We start from the raw sequence: 19,795 nt of genomic DNA on the forward strand, positions 1-19,795 counted from the left end.
ATATTCAAGCCTGCGAACAGTGGGGTTTGAAACCCTACCTTCTGAATGCAAGGTGACAACTACCTGACCCGCATAGCCAACTCGCTCAGTTCGCTTGTTGTTATCGGTATGATAATAAATGATGGATTTTATATGTTCTGAGCATCCTAATGGGGTAGCTTCATCTTATTTGTATCTCCCAAAACCAGGCATTCATCATAATCTTCAGAAATCTATTACAAAAGTTGATGTGAAAACTCCTACTGGAAGGACCTCCTGTAATACAGCTGCAGAGAATTCCACATAATTTACAAATATGATTATAGTGTGCTGATACATAATATTTACAATGTATAGCACAGTCAAATTGAATTACCAAGTAAAAGCTAAGTTGTTATATAAATAACTTGATGCATGTGGAGTTACAACTCACTTAAATAGCCTATGTCAAGATGTACTTTAAAAAAATATATAATTGTCTGCACCTTATATTCTAGCAGTTTTGCTGATTTTATAAAACCAATAACTCAAGAAAGCCTATCTAGGAATAAGCTTGTAATCCTCTGTATAAAGTAATTCCACATATTATTAGCCTACATTATGTCAAATTTCAGTAAAATCCAAAATGTAAAATTGGAAACAGTACTTTGGCTCATTAATTTCACATTTTAATCTTATTAGCACAGTGTTTCCAATATTTACAACTTAGTATTGAACTAAATGCAATTTATTTTCATGAAAATATTACCATCAGTATTATTCTTCACAATAATGAGACTACAACAGATAATTATGATAATTATAATTATTATTAATTTTCAAAAAAATACTGTATAATGAAGTATCTACAACCTAATAGCTCTATGCTTATAAAAGATACCATGAAATATTACTTTATCACTGAACAAAGTATAATAAGCCCACAAACCTAAAATTATTTTGAAAATCTAGTAATATGAACATTTTATTTACAATGATTAAGTGCAGGAGCTTTTAAGCAACAGTGTGAAAAATTAGATTCTTTCTGATAACAATAGGCTTGTTTTGTTGATAAGAGTACTCAACTTTCTTTTACCAGTATTTTTCGTCTGGACAGATTTGTCACTGTTCACCATTTTACTACAATTGTTCATCAAGATGATAATACAAATCCATATCATTTTTCCCTAAACCTCCTTACATTCATGCTGTGTAAAAAATTGATACATAACAAATTCATCAATGGACCAGATTAATTCAGATATCAGTTTCAAAGCTGTTGGCCTTTGATTCTTTAATTTAAAAAAGGTTTCACTGTTCTCACCTAACAGCTTCTGCATGAATACATATGTAGCGTAAAACGGGGTAACTTCGGCCACTTTCTCGTATATTTTTAAAATTAAAATGTGAAATATTCCCTCTAATTTTCTGAAAAATATAATATAAGTTCTGCCATGTTTGTTCTTCATTTCTAAATATGAACATAATTCAAATGGTTATTCAGTAATGAATTATAATTATCGAAAAAGTGGCCGGAGTCACCCCATGTTTTGGGGTAACTTCGGCCGCCATAAAAATATCTCTTAAAACGAAGTTTTCTTCGATGTAGTGTTACTTCGACCACTGTGAATGTTTTTTAAAAACCTGCAAAAAGCCCAGTATCAACAATTACAATCAAATTTAAATGATTTGTGGTGAAACAGAAGTATAGTGATCAAATTTACACTTTTCACAAAGAAGAAACTATTTTATTTAGCCTAAGCATACAAGCATTGTATGATATTACAAATTACGTGTTGCATTGCGTAATTATTCGTAATGGTACGAAAGATGATAAATAAAAAGTACGAAAATCACAAAGCTCAATAGTATGGAGGGAAAAGAGGATCGGAAAAGAAGCAATCTTATAGACTGTTCTCATAATACACTGTCTTCTAAATTAGAAAATATCTGGGTCGTAAATCAAGTTCTTAATTGCGCCTCGTCCATGCCAACTGATTTCCGTCTATTTATCATTGAAAATAGGAACCATCTTTCTCCTCCCTGTCGGGATAAACTTCTCCGTTTATTGTTATTGTGGCTTTATTAATCTCTTCTAAAGCATTCTTGAAGTAAACAGGCTCGTAATTACAAAACTCGCGGCTGTGTAATGTTTTCCTGTACGTTCTTGGCATGGCCGAAGTTACCCTGGAAGTGGACAACTTTCATCACAAAACTATTCCCTGAAGAACCTATTTGAATAAAATGCATCAAATTAGGTTGATCAGTTACCAGATGTACTTACATTTGGACCCCATAAACCATTGGAATGGAGAATGGAATGCTGGGGCTAGAGAACAGTTTGTTTTCTGCTGTTACCAGACAAGACAATAGTCGGGGCTGCGAAAAAAATGGATTGACTCAAAAATGAGCCCACCAATGTTTTTTGGACTACCGAGTGTTGATAGAGCATTCTATCGTACGTGCATTTCAGTTGTTGCAAGTGGTTTATCTTTTTCAGTTTAGGAGGCAGGAGAAAATAAGTGTTGTTATTCGTCAGTGGCCGAAGTTACCCTGTACGGCCGAAGTTACTAGCAATTCCTGGGGATAGTTTAATCGTCCCCTATCTAACTCTGTGATTAAATCATGCTCTTTGCCACGTACCAATTTCTTATACAGTACTAAAAATTCAGAACAGTTTTGACACTTAAGCATCTTTAAAATAGAATAACAGCAATAACCAGTAACATACATCAGCACTACCAAGTCTGAATCAGATATTTTCAGATCAGTTTCGGATACACTTATGTGCTTGAAATGTTCAATAATATGCGCATCCATTGTGCAGTTCTCATTAATGACGTCCTTCATGATCACGATATCGCTCGACTAGAGTGCCACTGTATTTGCCGGACATGAACCATATTGAACATGTCTGGGATAAATTAATGAAGGACATCATGACTCACCAACCACTCTGCAAGATCTACTCCATATCTGCCTTGTGGAATACGACAATTTGGACCAAGTGGACAGTATGCCAAGATGAAGTCAGGTATGCAGCAATGCACGGGGACGTATTACCTGGTTTTAAAGGTACTGGTGTGGGCTGTATTCAGTAACTCAAATAAGAAAGCAAAACTGTATTGTTGTAGAGGCTCTCATTTGTTGTTTTGTTGGGCAATAAATATCACTAATATGGTAACTCTGTATCTACCTTTTTTCTTTTTCTTTTTTTTTTTTTTTTTTTTTTTTTTTTAAGAGACAGGAACTTTTGGTCTAAGGTCATGGAAAACTTTTTTGATGTATTTCATTCAAGATATGCATGCACACTGTTGTGAAGTTCTCTTGTATGAAGTTACTCAGGCAAATACTGTGATAACCTGAGAAGAACCTGATGCCCTCTTAATAATGGTATGTTGGAAACGTACGAGTTACAAATACACTGCAGAGAAAAGCAATTAATGTTTGGCCATCTCCATTTATTTCTTGAATGGACTATCTAATGAAAGATATCACTAGCCTGCAAAATAAAACTTTTTTTGTGCGGTAAAAACAAAACTAGGTGGGTTTTATGAATTACTTAACGCAGAATTCGGGGAAAAAATTAGTTTTGGCGAATCACGTCTGGTTTGTTGACAATTTTACAAAATATTATTTTGTTCTTACGTAAAATTGTTGATACTTAATATTGATTACATTTGATGTATTAATGTAAATTTCGGCTTGCAAAACGTAATCATATTTTTCATGCATTGAATACACATAAATGAAACTTTGTAAGCAAGTAGATAGTATGTATTATATTTTTAATGTATATTGAAATTCGTGAAACTGAAGCATAAAGCGCCTATTTAGTTTCGACTGTACAGTTGCTTTTAAATTAATATAATCGTACCTTGAATAAAAATTACATGGTTAAACATACATAGTTTTGTTACATTATGTACAGGTTAGATTCACACCTCCGTCTTTCCCCGTTTGCCATGGAACTTCCGGGTTTTTGGAGTTCTTGAATGATCTCTAGAAGGGTCATCTCGTGCAATCGACCAACAGTAATTGGCCATCATATTCACATCCCAATGTCCCTGATAGCGTCGTTCTGCATCTTTGAGATCCTGGTGAAACCTTTCACCTTGTTCTTCACTGACAGCTCCTAAATTTAGAGGGAAATAATCCAGATGCGAAGCTAAGAAATGAAGCTTAAGGCTCATATTACAACCGAGTTCCTTAAACTTTACCAACATTTTCCTTACAATTTCTTTGTATTGAGGGTCCTTAATGTTGCCAAGGAATTTAGTCACTACATCTTTGAATGCATGCCATGCCTCTTTCTCAATTTTGGTCATCATGTCTGTGAAAATTTTATCCTTCATCTGTTTACGAATCTGTGGTCCATCAAATACGCCTTCTTTGATTTTTGCATCTAACAATGAGGGAAATTTAGTGGATAAATATTGGAAGCATAGGCTACTTTCATCTTATGCCTCGACATACAGTTTCATCAATCCAAATTTGATGTGCAAGGGTGGAAGTAGAATTTTTTCACGGTCAATAAGACTTACATTCAAGACATGTTTGGATTCTGGTTGTAGTTGTTTCCATTCTGTCCAATTCACTGTATCCCAATGTTTATCCCGTGCCCTGCTATCCCATTCGCATAGGAAACAGGGAAATTTTGTATAGCCTTTTTGTTGTCCCAGCAACAATCCAATGATCTTCAAATCACCGCAAATTTGCCACCCATGCTCATGATATTTAATTTTTTCAAGCACCAACTTTAAGGCTCGTATGTTTCAGACATATTTGTGGAGTGTGCAAGTGGACGGATGCTAGAACATTTGTATTATGAAGCAAAACAGCCTTTAAACTTATTTTGGAAGAGTCAATAAAAACACGCCAGTTACTAGGACCATACTCTTTCTCTCCCAATCGACGTAGAAGATTTGAAACATCCGTACCAAATACAAGTTCATCTTCTTGAGTATAATACTTTCGGACTGTTATCTTTGAAAGGAAACTGCTTTATCAGTCCATCATAAACAATGCATAAGGGCTGGGGCTTTTAACATGTCTGATTATTCAAGTGGTCTAAAGACAAACTCTCAACTGTTTTATCTTCAATTCTACATACCTCGCGGTCTACTGTGTATCTGGGGGAGTTTGTTATGAATTTACCAGGAAATCCCCAACTACAAAATGAAAATTTAGACAGAAATAAACCTATAATAAAATGCAAACAATAACAAATCAAATCACATAATTGTATTCTAAAAAAAGTTGCGCGAGAACATCTCTCAACATTACATCTTACGAATTCATGCAAATACTAAAACACCGAATTGCATCAAAACTAGACGTGATAGGAAAAAAATGGCATCATTTTCAGAATCAGGGCAGCGATTTCCATAAGAATTATGTATTTTCAATTTTACTGCAAAATCATGTTGGCTAGTGTATTCTAATGGATCAACATTGCAAGTTACAAGAGAATGATGGTGAAGTAGTGCAGAGAGGCTTCTAGCCCAAAAAGGGTGAATACATTTACATAAAGCATAAAGTATACATGTACTATAATAATCAAGCTGGTAAGGAAACAATAAAGATGAAAAGTGATTTACCTAGATAAAGGCATGAAAGACACAATGAACTCTCACACTTCACACACATAGATTTTATGGAAGCATCCAAGTAGTATTTATTCTGCAATGCAAGTGTTTACAATGGTGAATGCATAATTTTGATCACCAAAGATTTTTCACTCATCTATGTATGTTTAATTTACATTCCAGCCTAAGTATCTAAATAGTCTTCCTCTCTATTTTTTTTCTTTCCCAGCAAGACTGATTACTCGTCCTACAATTTTACATGATCTAGGGCTGGTTTCATCAAACTCTGTTAAGGATTTAACGACACATTAAACTGTTTTAATGGATGCTGTTTAATCAACCTTTATTAATGCTAATGTGCTGTTAAACCTCTGTTAATTTAACGAAGAAATTTTATCCTGTTAAGCTGCTTAACGTTAATGCCGTGGCTGGAAGAGATTTTGTGTTTGGTGCTCCAGGTGCTCTATGTAGATTACCTTCAAAGTGCTGAGAGACAGGAAGTTTTACAGAGAAGAAATGACATACTAGAACTAACAGAAATGCAGTTTTTGGACTGGTATAGGTTATCTATATCTGTTCTGAGGAAAGTACTTGAAGAAATAGAAGAGAGGTTAGAATACCGTACAGGACAAAATTTACCCCTGTTTCCAATGCAGCAATTCCTCACTGCACTGAGATATTATGCAACGGGGTCATTCAGATTGTTATGAGAGATATTAGTATTGTACACAATAGAAGAGAGATAGGTGCTTAAACTAATAATCCATTAACTTATCCATAAGTAAGAAACATTGAATTGAAATACAAATTCAAAGGAAGGGCGATCATAATCACATGTAGCCTACACCATGTATGAACTGGTAGGCCTAATTTCTAATATGATTGTACTACTGTAGTTATTAATGATCTGCCCAGTTAATAAAATTTAGATTGAAAACCTTCGTGACATTCTGCATCACAAGTCGACATCATTACGAACGGGCTCAACTTCGTTGCCAATTAATGCAATAATCTTCGAAGTCATCTATTTAAGTGCTGGAATAAAATACCACTTCTGCTCCAACTCTTTTTTTCAAATACTTTTTTTTTTTGCAACTTTTTTTTAGGTTCTCATACAGGTTATTTCAAATGGAACCTCTTATTCCACGCAAAAAGAGTATAGGAGAAAGGTGACAAGTGAATAACATTATGTCCGGCACTGTTCAGAAAAGTGAAATAATGTTAACGCTATATACTGCAGACTTGACTGTTGACATTAACGCCACTTTAGTTAACAAGCTCGGTGAAGTGTTCTGTGAAACGCGATTTCCATAACGCCACATTAAAATCTTAACAAGGTGTTAATTAATGCTTCGTTGCCGGATTTTTAACAGTGGTTGATGAAACTGGCCCCTAATAAATTATCCTCTAACACAATACTTACAAAGGAAAAGTAGCAATCAGATTTTCAGGAATAAGGTGCCCAAATGACACAACAATTCCAATATCAAACTCTCCCATTTTAACTGCAGGTGGCCAACCATGGACATTCAAATTGTGTTCCTCTGCAAATTTCCTCACAGGATTCACATTTGCTTTCAATGAAGTAACAACGTCCAGACGGCTCACAAGTTCACCTTCTGAGCTAGACAAAATGTATGAAACATGAGTAATGAAATACTGTACTTCAACAAATAGAGAACATAACCTGTAGGTACAGAAATTTCAGGCAAAATGTATTTCAAGACTGCTCTATGCTATACAAAATTTCAAATGCACTAAATATTGAGATTAATAATACAAATCATTTTACATTTGACTAGTTTCATGTAATTCTTTTGCATTATCATAAGATTTGACAAAATAACCATTATAAAGCATGGGTTTGAAGGTACCATAATATCCTTCAAGCAATAGTTTTTAATTGACTGGAGAAACTGATGATCTAACTGTATGCAAATGTGTGCATTTATGAAGTCAATTTGGATCAAGAAGGATCAACTATAGTAATTTCAAAAGCCACAGCATTCCTATTCCGAGTCAGGATTTTCAGCTAGGTAGTGTAGCCTACTCTTCCTGATACAAAATGTTATCAGCTGAATATTCTAAACCCTCAAGAACAAGCATGACTGAAAGGAAGGAACACCATTATCATAGATATTTATTTCTTGGCAAGATAATACACAGAAGCTGTTTGCCAAGAGAAGGGTGCACATCTATGCTTTGAGAGTGAGACTAACAGTCACTTCATATTGCTGCTTTCCTAATATAATAGAACTATGCAAATTTATTGGTAAAGTCTTCACTGGACAAGTGCATATTAAGAAGTAAGATATTATTTTTATTATTATTAATATTATTATAGTTGATAATCTAATGTCTAAGTAAGACAAGACTATATTTAATTACAAAAGACCATAGCACAGGAAAAGTTATACAAAATTTGATGCTGATCCTTCCATGCACGAGTCTGCACAGATTTTATGTCACTGTGTAAATACAACAAAAAGCTGAAGAACTGCAAAGACAATCTGATGCCCATGACCTGCAAAACTTCTATGCTGGCATAAAGGAGATATATGGTCCAATTCGATCTTCATCGGGGTCACTGAAGACTACTGACAACTCCATCATTTTAACTGATAATGGAGAAAGTTTAAGGCGTTGGAAGGAACTTTTCTCTGCGCTTTTATATCGTGTCCCCAATGTCGCTGAGGTCTTACTTCGTAATGTCCCTCAGCAGCCCCAACAACCATGGTTGGCTCCATCCACACACAGAGACTTCACCAAAGCACTCAATCAACTAAAACCAAGAAAGGCCCCTGGTCCTGATAACATCCCTCTGGAACTGATACAAAATGGAGGTATATCCTTGAAGACTAGAGTTTTCACACTCATCCTCTTGATTTGGGAAACTCGAGAAGTACCTGACAACTACCATCATCACCATCTTTAAGAAAGGCGATCGTAGTGTATGTGGGAACTACCGTGGTATATTGCTTTTGTCAAATGCAGGTGAAATTCTCGCAAGAATTCTATTAAACTGGCTCCAAGTTATCTCAGAGAGGATTTAGCACAACAAATATGATCTTCTGTGCTAGACAACTCCAGGAAAAATGCAGAGAACAGCAGCCGCCTCTGTATTTAGTTTTCTATGATCTGAAAAAAGCCTTTGATTCAGTACCAAAATCTGCTATGTGGAAAGTATTGAGACGTTTTGGAGGTCCTGAACATTATGTGGAATTGGTTCAAGCTCTTCATGATGGCACGTCTGGACAGGTTCTTCATGGTAACTCAGTGTCAGATTCGTTCCCAATCAACCATGGATTGAAACAAGGCTGTGTGCTTGCTTCTGCAAACAACTAAGGCATGGAGATTAAATTTTGTTTTGATGGAGGTCTTTCCAATCTGGCAAGACTTTGCTCACAAAGACATACTCTGGTTACCCACGTAACAGAAGTGCAGTATGCCGATGACACCGCATCTCCTGCTCTAACACCTGCAGAACTACAACAGTCAGTCAACTGCTTTAAAACTGCATGTGATCGCTTTGGTCTTGCCATTAATGCGAGAAAAACGAAGGTACGGTACTTGCACAACCTGCCCCAGGATTTACTCTTCCTGAGTTCAGTATCTCCATCTTAGACACAACACTGGAACAAGTTGATCACTTTTCATATCTTGGAAGCATCTTGTCTAAACGGTGTACCTGCGAACAAGATGTTGATAAAAGAACTGGGGCTGCTCATGCAGCATTTGGACGGTTAATGCACAGAGTCTTCATGAATAACAACTTAAAACTGCATACCAAACTCATCGTGTACAAAGCCGTAGCCATTTCCACGCTGCTGTATGGCTGTGAAACTTGGACACTCTATCGCCATTATATCAAAAACCTCGAGCGCTTCCACCAACAGAAAATGAGATACATCTTGAATATTAAGTGGGACGACTATGTGACCAACACGGTAGTTCTCGACAAAGTGCAGCTAAATAGCATTGAGGCAACAGTCATCGCTCATCAACTGAGATGGTTAGGCCATGTTCACCGTGTGGGTGAACCAGCCTTCCCTACCAAATTCTTTATGGTGAACTTTGCTCCGGCAGTAGACCTCATGGAGCCCCTCTTAAGCGTTTTAAGAACCAGATGAAACACATCATAAAGACAACTGATATAAATATACAAACATGGGAAGAATGTGCTGTGGACCGTTCACTACAGCGGAGCACTACATCCACCGCTGTCAACTTGTTTGAAAGAGAACGCCGCAGACATCAAGAGGCCAAGCGACAAGCAAGAAAACTCCGTCAATTACAATCCTGCCCTCCTGCATCCATTCAGTGTGATTTGTGTGGGTGTATGTTTTATGCCAGGATTGGTCTGTTTAGTCATCGCAAATACATCCATAAACTGAGTTGAACTGGTCAATGTATGCAGGAAGAAGTTAAAATAAGACTTAAAATGGGATTTAAATAAGACTATGGAATGGGTATGTGGGAAACTGGGAGTGAGATTTCTAGATCCTAATGGGTGGTTAGGAGATAGGGATCTGCACTCAGATGACCTTCACTTAAACCACAGTGGTACATATAAGTTAGGAAATTTGTTTAGAAGGGAGGTACATTCAGGGAAACGGGGTGGCCTAGGGAGCGGTGATAAGGGAACAGGGAACTGGAAGTCAACTAGGAATGACATAAAAATGTTAGTGCTGAACTGTAGAAGTATTGTAAAAAAAAAAGGAATAGAATTGAGTACCAGATATTATAACAGGAGTTGAATCATGGTTGGGAAATTATATACTGGATGCCGAAATTTTCTCACGGAACTGGAGTATGTATTGTACAGATAGGATAAGAATGGTAGGAGGGGGAGTGTTCATTCTGGTGAAAGAAGAATTTGTAAGCTACGAAAAAGTTAAAGATGACAAACATGAAATTCTAGGTGTAAGGCTCATCTCTAAAGGTAATAGGCAACTTGATGTCTTTGGAGTGTACAGACCGGGAGAGGGTAGCGCTGATGCTGATTCAGAATTATTTGATAAGATAATCAGCTCATAAGCTATGAATTTCATTATGGTCCGTATTGGCAATTGATCACTAACAAAGGGTAGGAAGCGTCCACCTATTCAATACTATTAGTTTGTATATTGTTTTATAACACTGGGACTAGTTTCGACCTCATATATATTGGGTCATCTTCAGCCATGCTGCAATTGGAAGACATAAGCACACACATAACCAATAATGATATAAATACTGATATAACACAATTTATAGTCTTAATTTCAACCATTGATGAAGTCTGAATAACACATCTACACTTTAAACTAAACAACACATAAAAAATGTGGTTGATGACGAACTATTTTGTCGTTTCTACAGCAGCCATTGTTTTGGAGTTGATCTGGGAGTTGGTATCCTTTTCTGTGTAAACACTGATATAATTTAAACCATTGATGAACTCCGAATAACATATCCACACTTTAAACTAAATAACACATCAATAGGGTTGTGGTTGATGGCGAACTATTTTGTCGTTTCTACAGCAGCCATTGTTTTTGAGTTGATCTGGGAGTTGGTATCCTTTTCTGTGTAGATGAGCAACTTGACTGATATTCATTTTAGTTCAATAGTAATATGGGTCAAGACTTATGTAGCTTTAAGGGGAATATTCATACTTTGAATAGGTTTTCCTTATCAATGTAGTGATCTATTGTTTAATTTATTTGGAGGTGAATGTCTGAAAAGAAAATAATTTGAAGTAAATAACTGAGAATATAAGGGAAGCAAGATGATCAAGATAAATATGTATAGCCATATGAGACTCACCCCTATGTTGTTCTTAAGTTACGTGCGGATACCAACACCAGACTGATTGTTGAGAGGGAGCAGGAGTATAGCTTATGATGGCAGGGATTGGAGGAAGGATGTGTGAGGAGGGGCGGGTGGGGGTTGAGTAGGTAGATTTGAACTGATTGGTGGACTTAACGTGTTTTTTTTTCCACTTATACTTTGTGTATATAGGAATGATAATATTGAATAGAATATTAGATTTTTCATTAATTTCATTAATATTATGGTTAGGGTTAAAGTATTGTTCTAAATGAATGTAACAATTCTCCAATATGTTGAGCATGGTGCCTTTCTTATCTACTTTTAAAATGCTTAGATCTTGGTCAATTGATGTAAAATTATGTTTTGAGTCTTTCATGTGCTGTGTCATGGCAGAGAAACGATTGTATCTTGAAGCATTGACATGTTCCATGTATCTTATTGAAAAATTACATCCTGTTTGCCCCAATATACATACATTCACAATTATTACATTGCAGTTTGTAGACACCTGATTGAGAAAACTTATTAGTGTGATTGACAGTATGTGTGTTAAAGAAATTGGTTAAATTGTTATAATTTGTTTTAAAAGCTATTTGTTGGTTATGCTTCTTGAAAATATTAGTAATTTGGTATATGTTTATATTATTGAATGTGAAGGAGGAATATGTTTTTTTGTCTACTGATTCTCAGTTTAAAGTGAAAATTTGATGGCTTTTAGTTGTGTTGATGATTTTATTGATAAATTGTGCATTATAACCGTTTGATTTAGCTACTGATCGTATAACATTTAGTTCATTTTGAAGGTCTCTTATAGATAGGGGGATGGTGAATGCTCTATTTACCATACTATAGTATGCTGCTTTTTTATGGGAATGGGGATGGAGAGAATCATTTTGGATTGTTCTAACGGTTTGAGTTGGTTTTCTAAATATATGATAAGATAGTCGGTTGGGGTTTCTAGTAATACTTAAATCTAAATAATTTAGATTCTGTTGGGATTTTGATTCCAGTGTAAAATTAACATGCGGGTCTAGGGCATTTAAACTGGATAGGGTATTGGCCGCATTGCCAAGGTCTTGATTTAATATAGCCAGAACATTGTCCACATAGAGAGCCCAGTAGCAGATATTATTATATACGGGTTTGTTTAAGATCTTTGTGTATTCTAAATTATCTAAATAAATTTCTGCCAATATCCCTGAAACTGGCGATTCCATGGCCAAACCATTCTGTTGGTAAATGATATGTTATTCAGACTTCATCAATGGTGTTTACACAGAAAAGGATACCAACTATCAGATCAACTCAAAAACAATGGCTGCTGTAGAAACGACAAAATAGTTTGCCATCAACCACAACATTTATGATGTGTTATTTAGTTTAAAGTGTAGATATGTTATTCAGCCTCCTCTGCAAAACATGTGACCTTGCCGCAGTGGGGAGGCTTGCGTGTCCCAATGATGCAGATAGCCGAGATGCGAGCCGCAGGTGCAACCATATCGGATGGGATCTGCTGAGAGACCAGACTAACAAATGGTTCATCGAAAGGGGGATAGCAGCCTTTCGGTAGTTGCAAGAGCGGCAGTCTAGATGATTGACTGATACGGCCTTGTAATAATACTCAACATGGCTTAGCTGTGTTGATACTGCTACACGGCTGAAAGCAACGGGAAACTACAGCCATAACTACCTCCCGAGGACATGCAGCTCTCTCTGTATGAATGATGTACTGATGATGGCTTCCTCCCGGGTAAAATATTCCGGAGGTAAACTAGTCCCCCATTGGATCTCCGGGTGGGGACTACACGAGAGGGAGCGATCATCAGGAAGATGGATACCGACATTCTGCGAGTCGGAGCGTGGAATGTTAGAAGTTTGAATCGTTGTGGTAGGTTAGAGAATCTGAAAAGGGAGATGGATAGGCTAAAGTTAAATGTAGTTGGTATAAGTGAAGTACGTTGGCAGGAAGAACAAGATTTTTGGTCAGGCGACTACCGAATTATCAACACAAAATCAAACAGGGGAAATGCAGGAGTTGGTTTAATAATGATTAAGAAAATAGGGCAGCGGGTAAGCTACTACGACCAGCATAGTGAAAGAATTATTGTCGTCAAGATAGACACCAAACCAATGCCCACCACAATAGTGCAGGTCTATATGCCTACCAGTTCAGCGGATGATGAAGAAATCGAAAGAATATATGAGAAGATAGAAGATTTAATACAATATGTAAAAGGTGACGAGAATCTAATTTTGATGGGAGACTGGAATGCAGTGGTAGGCCAAGGAAGAGAAGGTAGTACAGTAGGAGAATTTGGATTGGGACAAAGGAATGAAAGAGGAAGTCGGCTGGTTGAATTCTGCATTGATCATAATTTAGTCCTTGCCAATACTTGGTTCAAACACCACAAACGACAGCTGTATACGTGGACAAGACCTGGAGACACTGGAAGGTATCAAATAGACTTCATTATGATTAGGCAGAGATTCAGAAACCAGGTGTTGGATTGCAAAACTTTCCCAGGAGCAGACGTGGACTCTGACCACAACTTGTTGGTCATGAAATGCTATCTGAAGTTGAAGAAATTGAAGAAAGGAAAGAATGCAAAAAGATGGGATCTACACAAGTTGAAAGAAAAGAGTGTGAGGGATTGTTTCAAGGAACATGTTGCAAAAGGACTAAATGAAAAGGCTGAAGGAAACACTATAGAGGAAGAGTGGAGAGTCATGAAAAATGAAGTCAGTATGGCTGCTGAAGAAATGTTAGGAAGGAAGAAAAGATCAACTAAGAATCAGTGGATAACTCAGGAGATACTAGACCTGATTGATGAACGACGAAAATACAAGAATGCTAGAAATGAAGAGGGCAGAAAGGAATAAAGGCGATTAAAGAATGAAGTGGATAGAAAGTGCAAGGTAGCTAAGGAAGAATGGCTGAAGGAGAAGTGCAAGGATGTCGAAGGCTGTATGGTCCTGGGAAAGGTAGATGCTGCATACAGGAAAATCAAGGAAACCTTTGGAGAAAGGAAATCTAGGTGTATGAATATTAAGAGCTCAGATGGAAAGCCACTTCTAGGGAAAGAAGACAAAGCAGAAAGATGGCAGGAGCATACCCAACAGTTGTATCAAGGTAAAGATGTAGATAATTTTGTTCTGGAACATGAAGAGGCTGTTGATGATGATGAAATGGGAGACCCAATTTTGAGGTCAGAGTTTGACTGAGCTGTGAGTGACCTAAATAGGAACAAGGCACCTGGAATTGAAGACATTCCCTCTGAATTACTGACTCCCTTAGGAGAAACCAGCATGGCAAGATTATTTCATTTAGTGTGCAAGATGTATGAGACAGGAGAAGACCCATCTGATTTTCGGCAGAATGTTGTTATACCTATTCCCAAGAAAACCGGTGATGACAGGTGTGAAAACTACTGCACCATTAGTTTAGTATCTCATGCCTGCAAAATTTTAACACATATTATTTACAGAAGAATGGAAAAACAAGTTGATGCTGAGTTGGGAGAAGATCAATTTGGCTTCAGAAGAAATGTAGGAACACGTGAAGCAATCCTGACTTTACGTCTGATCTTAGAGGATCGAATCAAGAAGGACAAGCCCACGTACATGGCAATCATAGATCTAGAAAAGGCATTCGATTATGTTGATTGGACCAAGCTATTTATGACTCTCAAGATGATAGGGATCAGATACCGAAAACGAAGAATTATCTACAATCTGTATAAGAATCAGTCTACAGTGATAAGAATCGAGGGCTTTGAAAAAGAAGCAGCAATCCAGAAAGGAGTGAGGCAAGGCTGCAGTTTGTCCCCTCTCCTTTTCAATGTTTACATAGAACGGGCAGTAATAATAATAATAATTATCGTATGGCCTCAGCTACCGTGTGCAGACATTTCAATTTGACGCCATCTGGCTGTCTGCTCGTCAATTTCGACGTTCCGTTTTACTCTAGGCCCCCACTAGATGGCAGACAGAGTAAACCGAAACTCTCTTGGGCGTCTATGGCTGAGATTTAATTAATTTTGTCGGGTAAACACCAAATGTGTCACCAGAGATCTTTCACATGCCGACATTGTACAACATGGAGTGTCGAATGGACTTTTTTCCGCCCTTCAAAAATCCGACTACCTCTGCCGGGTTTGAACCCGCTATCTTGGGATCCGGAGGCCGACACTCTACCGCTGATCCACAGAGGCAGCTAACGGGCAGTAAAGGAAATCAAAGAGAAATTTGGAAAGGGAATCACAGACCAAGGAGAGGAAATCAAAACCTTGAGATTTGCCGATGATATTGTTATTTTATCTGAGACTGCAGAAGATCTCGAGAAGTTGCTGAATGGTATGGATGAAGTCTTGGGTAAGGAGTACAAGATGAAAATAAATAAGTCCAAAACAAAAGTAATGGAGTGCAGTCGAACGAAGGCAGGTGATGTAGGAAATATTAGATTGGGAAATGAAGTCTTAAAGGAAGTAGATGAATATTGTTACTTGGGTAGTAAAATAACTAACAATGGCAGAAGTAAGGAGGACATAAAATGCAGACTAGCACAAGCCAGGAAGAGCTTTCTTAAGAAAAGAAATTTGCTCACTTCAAACATTGATATCAGAATTAGAAAGATGTTTTTGAAGACTTTCGTGTGGAGCATGGCATTGTATGGAAGTGAAACATGGACGATAACTAGCTCAGAAAGAAAGAGAATACAAGCTTTTGAAATGTGGTGTTACAGAAGAATGCTGAAGGTGAGATGGATAGATCGAATCACGAATGAAGAGATACTGAATCGAATTGGTGAGAGGAGATCGATTTGGCTAAATTTGACAAGAAGAAGAGATAGAATGATAGGACACATCTTAAGACACCCAGGACTTGTTCAGTTGGTTTTTGAAGGAAGTGTAGGTGATAAGAACGGTAGGGGTAGACCAAGGTATGAATATGACAAGTAGATTAGAGCAGATGTAGGATGCAATAGTTACGTAGAAATGAAAAGGTTAGCACAGGATAGGGTGGCATGGAGCGCTGCATCAAACCAGTCTATGGACTGATGACTCAAACAACAACACATGTTATTCAGACTTCATCAATGGTTTAAATTAAGACTATAAATTGTGCCACATCAGTATTTATATCATTATTGCTTATGTGTGCGCTTATGTCTTCCAATTGGAGCATGGCTGAAGATGACTCAATATATATGGGGTCGAAACTAGTCCCAGTGTTATAAAACAATATACAAACTAATAGTATTGAATAGGTGGACCCTTCCTAGCCTTTGACAAAGATAATCAGCTATGTGGGATATGATAAGGAAAGGAATGTGATTGTAGCGGGTGATCTCAATTTACCAAATGTCAACTGATAGGCAATGCGAATGGCAGGAATCATGACCAACAAATGGCAAATAAGTTAATATGGGAAGGACATCTGATTCAGAAAGTGATCGAACCAAGCAGAGGGAAGAATATTCTGGATGTGGTGCTGGTAAAATCAGATGAGCTCTATAGAGAGAAACCAAAGTAATAGATGGTATTAGTGATCATGAAGGTGTTTTTGTGGTAGTTAAAAATAAATGTGAAAGAAAGGAAGGTATTAAAATTAGGACTATTAGGCAGTACCATATGGCTGATAAAACAGGCATGAGGGAGTTTTTACAATGTAACTATGATCGGTGGAAAACAGTAAATAAAAATGTAAACAGACTCTGAGATGGGTTTAAAGCAATTGTTGAGGAATTTGAAAGTAAGTTTGTACCTTTAAAGGTGGTAAGGAATGGTATGGATTCACTATATTATAACAGAGAAGTAAAGAGACTAAGAAGGATGTGCAGGGTGAAAAGAAATAGAGTTGAGAAATGGCTGTGGAATTAAGGAGAAATCGAAGTAACTTACAAGGAAATTGAATCTTGCAAAAAAGTCAGCTAAGGATAACATGATGGCAGGCATAATTGGTGGTCATACAAATTTTACTGAGAAATGGAAGAGTATGTATAGGCACCTTAAGGCAGAAACAGGTTCCAAGAAGGACATTCCAGGAATCATTAATGAACAAGGGAAGTGTGTATATGAGGATCTTCTAAAGGCAAAATTATTCGGTCAGCAGTATCTAAAGATTTATTTATTTATTTATTTATTTATTTATTTATTTGGGAAACCAAAACAGCGAGGATCCGAATTACAGAGTTCCACAATGAAAAATATATTTACAATGGAGTAGCAGAAGGCAAACATAGAAAATAAGTGGAAGAACCATGAGGAAAAAACATCTGATAAAAATAGACGAAAAATTAAAAACTAACAAAATAACAGTACAGACACAACAATTAGCAACAAAACATAAAGGCAAAAGAAATGAGAAAAATTGAAGACTGAATATAAAACGAAGAGAAGAACTTGTTGGTTACAAGGATAATGTCCAAATGAATGGAGAGTTGCTATAGTAGCCGCTGTGTATAAAGGAAAGGGTGATAGACATAAAGCTGAAAATTACAGGCAAGTCAGTTTGACATGCATTGCATGTAAGCTTTGGGAAAACATTCTTTCTGATTATATTAGACATATTTGCAAAATTAATAACTGGTTTAGGAAAGGTCATTCTAATGAAGCTCAAATTGTAGAATTCTAGCAAGATATAGCAGATATCCTGGATTCAGGAGGTCAAATGGACTGTATCACGATTGACCTATCTAAGGCATTTGATAGGGTAGATCATGGGAGACAACTGGCAAAAATGAGTGCAATTGGACTTGACAAAAGAGTGACTGAATGGGTGGCTATATTTCTAGAAAACAGAACTCAAAGAATTAGAGAAGGTGAAGCTTTATCTGTCCCTATAATAATTAAGAAGGGAATTCCTCGAGGCAGTATTACTGGACCTTAATATTTTCTTATATATATCAATGATATGTGTAAAGAAGTGGAATCAGAGATAAGGCTTTTTGCAGATGATGTTATTCTGTACAGAGTAATAAATAAGTTACAAGATAGTGAGCAACTGCAAAATGACCCTGATAATGTTGTGAGATGGACAGTAGGCAGTGGTATTTTTAATGTAGGCCAGTGGAAATCTAGTAGTGGAAACTTCTCGACTTCCTAACAGAGAATCAAACCATGTCCATTCAGGTGAACCAGGCACCACTAGCAATACATTACAGAGCTGACACACGAAGCAAGTGGCTGTGTGGTTTGCGTCACATAGCTATCAGCTTGCATTCGGGAGATAGTGGATTTGAACCTCACTGTTGACAGGCCTGAATATGGTTTTCCATAGTTTCCCCATTTTCATACCAGGCAAATGCTGGGGCTGTACCTCAATTAAGGCCACAGTCTCTTCCTTCCTACTCCTAGCCCTTTCCTATTCCATCGTAGCTATAAGACCTATCTGTGTCGGTGTGACGTTAAGAAGATTGTAAAAAAAACAAAAAAACACACCAGAGCTGACATATTCCAAAAATTTACTTTACAGTATACTAAATATTAAGATTTACAATACAAATTTATTGACACTTTACTATTTTAATTTTCATTTGAGAAAATAACAACTGAGTACATAACACACACACTGGATACATCATCCCTTTAAAAACAAATTCTAAAATGCACTGTAAAAAAAATCTACATACAGAATAAAAGGGTCAATAGGATAGATAAAATAAGCGATGATAAACTCATGGCTATGGTAGACTGCTAGATAACAGTGGATATACCAACTGTCTTCATGAAGCACATAGAATGAACGTTCTAAGTACAAAGGTATATATAGCATTCTAGCTTTAATAGCAAAAGTGAGCAGATTATACAAGAGAATCATTGAAAGCAAGATAAGGCTTCTTACTGAAACAAATCTAAGGAACAATATAAATTTAGAAAATTAATTGTTTGTATGTATGTATGTATGTATGTATGTATGTATGTATGTATGTATGTATGTATGTATGTATGTATGTATGTATGTATGTATGTATGTATGTATGTATGTATGTATGTATGTATGTATGTATGTATGTATGTATGTAAGATATTTAGCCCAAAGGTTGGTTTGATACTCAACAGCTCCCCCATCACCTGTCACAGATGGCATAGGCATCAATGACGAGGCATATTAAGGAATTTTTTTTTGTTTTGTTAGGGGCTTTACGTCGCACCGACACAGATGGGTCTTATGGCGACGATGGGATAGGAAAGGCCTAGGAGTTGGAAGGAAGCGGCCGTGGCCTTAATTATGGTACAGCCCCAGCATTTGCCTGGTGTGAAAATGGGAAACCACGGAAAACCATTTTCAGGGCTGCCGATAGCGGGATTCGAACCTACTATCTCCCGGATGCAAGCTCACAGACGCGCGCCTCTACGCGCACGGCCAACTCGCCCAGTATTAAGGAAATTAAAAGTGAGGTAGTTTCCTATTGCTTTCCTCACGAGCCAGAAATT

At 37.0% G+C, this 19,795-nt stretch overlaps 1 protein-coding gene across 5 annotated transcripts in view; it reads right to left on the minus strand.

Annotated features, from left to right (window-relative positions):
* The window catches only part of LOC136858036 (methionyl-tRNA formyltransferase, mitochondrial), an 89,302-nt gene that overhangs the window by 39,441 nt on the left and 30,066 nt on the right, over positions 1 to 19,795 (minus strand). For 2 of the 5 annotated variants that reach the window (XM_067137258.2, XM_067137262.2), the window contains exon 2: positions 6,970 to 7,170. The exons of 1 other annotated variant lie outside the window; for it this stretch is intronic. In XM_067137258.2, coding sequence (XP_066993359.2) covers positions 6,970 to 7,170 — 201 coding nt within the window. The remainder of the gene's footprint in view (positions 1 to 6,969; positions 7,171 to 19,795) is intronic. 2 more of the 5 variants (XM_067137260.2, XM_067137261.2) reach the window with 1 other exon arrangement.

Source organism: Anabrus simplex, chromosome 1 (assembly GCF_040414725.1).
Source record: "Anabrus simplex isolate iqAnaSimp1 chromosome 1, ASM4041472v1, whole genome shotgun sequence".
Lineage (NCBI taxonomy): Eukaryota > Metazoa > Arthropoda > Insecta > Orthoptera > Tettigoniidae > Anabrus > Anabrus simplex.